Source organism: Arachis duranensis, chromosome 9 (assembly GCF_000817695.3).
Source record: "Arachis duranensis cultivar V14167 chromosome 9, aradu.V14167.gnm2.J7QH, whole genome shotgun sequence".
NCBI classification, from domain to species: domain Eukaryota; kingdom Viridiplantae; phylum Streptophyta; class Magnoliopsida; order Fabales; family Fabaceae; genus Arachis; species Arachis duranensis.
The window spans coordinates 6,760,918-6,764,916 of NC_029780.3; the positions used below are offsets into that span (position 1 = coordinate 6,760,918).

At 31.3% G+C, this 3,999-nt stretch overlaps 1 protein-coding gene across 1 annotated transcript; it reads left to right on the forward strand.

Moving 5' to 3' along the window:
* Positions 1-879: 879 nt before the first annotated feature.
* On the forward strand, positions 880-2,584 carry LOC107464321 (ETHYLENE INSENSITIVE 3-like 5 protein). The gene is made up of 2 exons (XM_016083251.3): positions 880-1,084; positions 1,287-2,584. Exons 1-2 carry the CDS (start codon positions 916-918, stop codon positions 2,582-2,584), a joined length of 1,467 nt encoding a protein of 488 aa, XP_015938737.3. The 5' UTR covers positions 880-915.
* The last annotated feature ends 1,415 nt before the right edge of the window (positions 2,585-3,999 follow it).

The window sequence follows — 3,999 nt, forward strand, 5'->3', positions numbered from 1 at the left end:
GGTATTAAACTAATATATATGAAATTTGGTCATTCTTATGTCATTTACAATAATTTAATATATTTTTTAAATTTAAAATATATTTAAATATATTTTGTTGATTAAATAAATTAAGGTTATAAATTTGTGGTCTTTTAAAAATTTTTTGTGTCAGTCACAATTAAATAATGTATTTTGTTGTTGTTAAATTAATTTCGTGATATTTAACTAAGAAGAAGAGAAAAACCAAGAAAAAATAAATCAAACAAAAAAAAGGGAAGGTAATAACAATGAGAATGACAAAGATGATGATAAAAAAAAACACAACAACCTACAAATGGTGTAATTTTTTTTTCAAAAATTAGTGACGATAGGAATTATAATTCTAATCACCCAATATTTTTACCAACTGTGCATGCAAATAGAACCGTCTCATCTTCTTCATTATCTCGCTCAAACAACCTTTAATTTTCTCATGTTAATTGCACATTTACCAGCCTTTTCAAGAAGTATAAACATTATACAAATTTCAACTCAGTAATACCTACTTTGTCCCATCACTCTTATGAATTATTTACTTAAATACAATTCCACTAAGCTAAGATTATTTTGCTGATGTTAGCTCCTTCTAACACCGCCATTCTACAACCTTCGTGGATATCTATATATACGTACATAACTTTCACGAGTTCTAGCAACATAATATCAATTACTCTTATTTATTCTTCTATACAGATATTTTTCACAATTCACTTGACTTCTTTTATAAAAAAAATCATCATGGTGCTGATCCAAGAAGAAATGGATCCTCCCTATGTTCAATTGTCCGATACAGAAGACGAGGAAATTGATGTAACCTTGACAGCAGAAGATGAAATGATAGACTATGAAGATCTGAAGAAGCGCATATGTAAAGACCGTGTCCTTTTCCAAAAGATGAAGGAGAAACTTAACATGGACGAATCTGAGAACAGAGAAGCCAAGCAAGAAGCGTCCAGGAAAAAGAAGATGTCTAGGGCACAAGACTCTGTCCTCAAATACATGATCAAGATCATGGAGGTTTGCAAAGCTCGTGGATTCGTCTATGGCATCGTCCCTGAAAAAGGTATAGAAATTAAAATAAGCATAATTAACTATTAAATTATCTAAAATTTTTAATTATGAAGTTAATTATATTTTAATTTTTATTTAACAATTAATACAAAAATAATTTTAATATTTTTCTATGTTTTTATTAAAAACTATTTTATTTATGTCATACTTCAGTCTTCACTTTGATATTAAAATATTTTAATTATAATTTATAGGTAAGCCAGTTACTGGAAGCTCGGATAGTCTACGAGAATGGTGGAAAGAAGATATTAGATTTGACCAAAATGCCCCTGCAGCAATTGCAAAGTATTTACCCTTACTTGAAAAGGGAGAATTAGATGAGTCGTCAAGCATACACCTTCTCCAAGATCTTCAAGACAAAACACTAGGATCTCTTCTTTCATCACTGATGCAACACTGTGTGCCGCCACAAAGAAGGTATCCTTTGGATAAAGGTGTGGCCCCACCGTGGTGGCCTAATGGGTCAGAGGCATGGTGGGGTGAACAGGGCCTTTTGGCTCAAGGACACGGGCCACCACCGTATAAGAAACCCCATGATTTGAAGAAGACATGGAAAGTTTCGGTTTTGGCTTCAATTATAAAGCACATGTCTCCTGACCTGGAGAAATTGAGAAGGCTTGTGACTCAATCAAAGACCTTGCAAGATAATATGACTGCCAAAGATAGTGCTACTTGGTCCAAAGTTGTGAACAAAGAAGAAGCTTTATTGAGACTTATCAACAAGTGTCTTAAGATTTCTCCTTCTTCGTCCAGCGACGAGGAGAATAATAAGGAAGACGGTAAGGGAGAAATTGAAGTCTTTGAGTCATCCCCAATAAACTCTATTAATAATTCTGTTGATCATGTTTTGTTTGGCGGTGGCGGTAGTAGCGGCAATAGCAGCACCGGAGGCGGTGAAAAAAGAAAGTGTGATTTTGATAATAATAATAATAATAGTAACAACAACAATAACGATAATAACTTTGTGGACAAATTACTATATACATGTCAGAACGTAGATTGTCCACAAAGCGATTTGTCTATGGGATTTAGAGACAAGAATTTAAGGTTGGACCACGAGTCGATGTGTGCTTTTGGCGGTACCACTCTCGATCATGAGAGAAGTAACAGCAACAATGAGAATTCGAAGGCTTTCCATGATTACCTGTCGAGTGAGGAGAGGATGACAAGCGTTGGAGATTGGATGAACATGGAGGTAGCTAAAGCCAACAACCACAATAACAATAATAATAATTTTGGTGACACTGATTTTGGTGATATTGATATTATGAATGGAATGAAAGAGATTGCGGGTGAAGCTTTTGGTGAGGATAATTTAGGGTTGTGGCTGAATGACATTGAAGATTGTGAGTTGCTTGTGGCATTGGAGATGGGTAAAGCAAATAGCGTGATGGATTCCACTCATCAGAATAATAATCCACCATTAATAAAACATGATTATATTTCTCCACATGACGGCCTTGGCCAAGAAGCAACAACTTCATCACTTTGAGACTATACTACTACTTCGTTTAAGAGCAACAATATTTAATAATTAATTTTATATGTTTAAGAATATTGTAGTTTTTATGTATTATTAATTAATTATTAGTCTTCTCTAATATCACATTATCATAATAGTTATAGTATCCAAAAAATATTCATGTTATATGTAATATTGATATTTTTAAATAAAATATTATTTTATTATGGATATGATTTGTATGCATGTGTTGATCATTAATTATTATATGTGCTTTGAAGTACTTTAAGGTTAGTAGATGATTAAATTAAATAATTTTTTAAATCTATCTCAATAACCGATAAAACCAGTCAAACTTGGTAAAGATCAGTCTGGAGTTCGAACCCCCTTCCTCAAGGAAAATGCACAATAGTCACAATCACTAGACTAACTTATTTGTTATTATTATATGGCCTATTCTATGGTGGCTATGGCTATAATGGCTAAAGGTGGCTAAGGTTACACTTAAAAGCGTATCCTTTCGCAAAAGAAAAGCGTTACATAATGGAAAAAAGTAAATTAGAAGATTTAAAAGAAGAAATAATTAATCTATCAAAATTAATAGATCAAAAATTAATGATTTTAACCAATATCAATTGTAATGACACTGAATTTTTAAAATCAATACAAAACGATTTTTCTCAAAATCTTAATTTAAGTTTTATTGAAGGAATTCAAAAACCTGAAAAAACTTATATTTCACACGGAGTATCTAAAAAATGTTATCATGGAGATAATTATCCCCATCTTCATCATACTTTTAACCCACAATTAAATTCTATAATAGATATGCTTGAAGAAATATTAGTTTCTATAAAATTTCAGAAAAATAAAGAAAAAGAAGAGCCTAATATAATAAATAAATTTGAACAGATACTTGATAAACACTTCCAAAAAGAAATTCCTAAGAAAGAAGAAGTCCAAAATAAAATTGATACAACAAATCTAAGGGTTAGACCACCTCTAAAATTATGAATATTGACGAAAAATTAGAAGAAGTTACAATGCTTTTTAAACAATTAAAAATGGCTCAAGAAGATAATTCTATGGAGCAAGGTTTTCAAATTAAAGAAGAACCAGAAATTTCTGAAAGAGAAGAATATGTCTTAGACTATTCAAGTGATGAAGAACCAGTACATCCAGTACAAGTAAAAGATGAAGCTGGAACATCTAGTAATAATAATCAAACCCAATTTAAATGGGAAACAGGTTTTGAAAATTATGCCTTCAAAAAAGGTTTTATAAGCAAAAATTCGAAGTATACTAAAATACCATCTAAATACGTTCCTAAAATTCAAGAACTAGAAGGAGAAAAAATGCTTGATCTAGATTGCAAAAAGAACGAAAAAGAAATTTTCGAAGATTGGATGAACTCTTTTCTATTAGAAGCTTATACAAACCCAAAA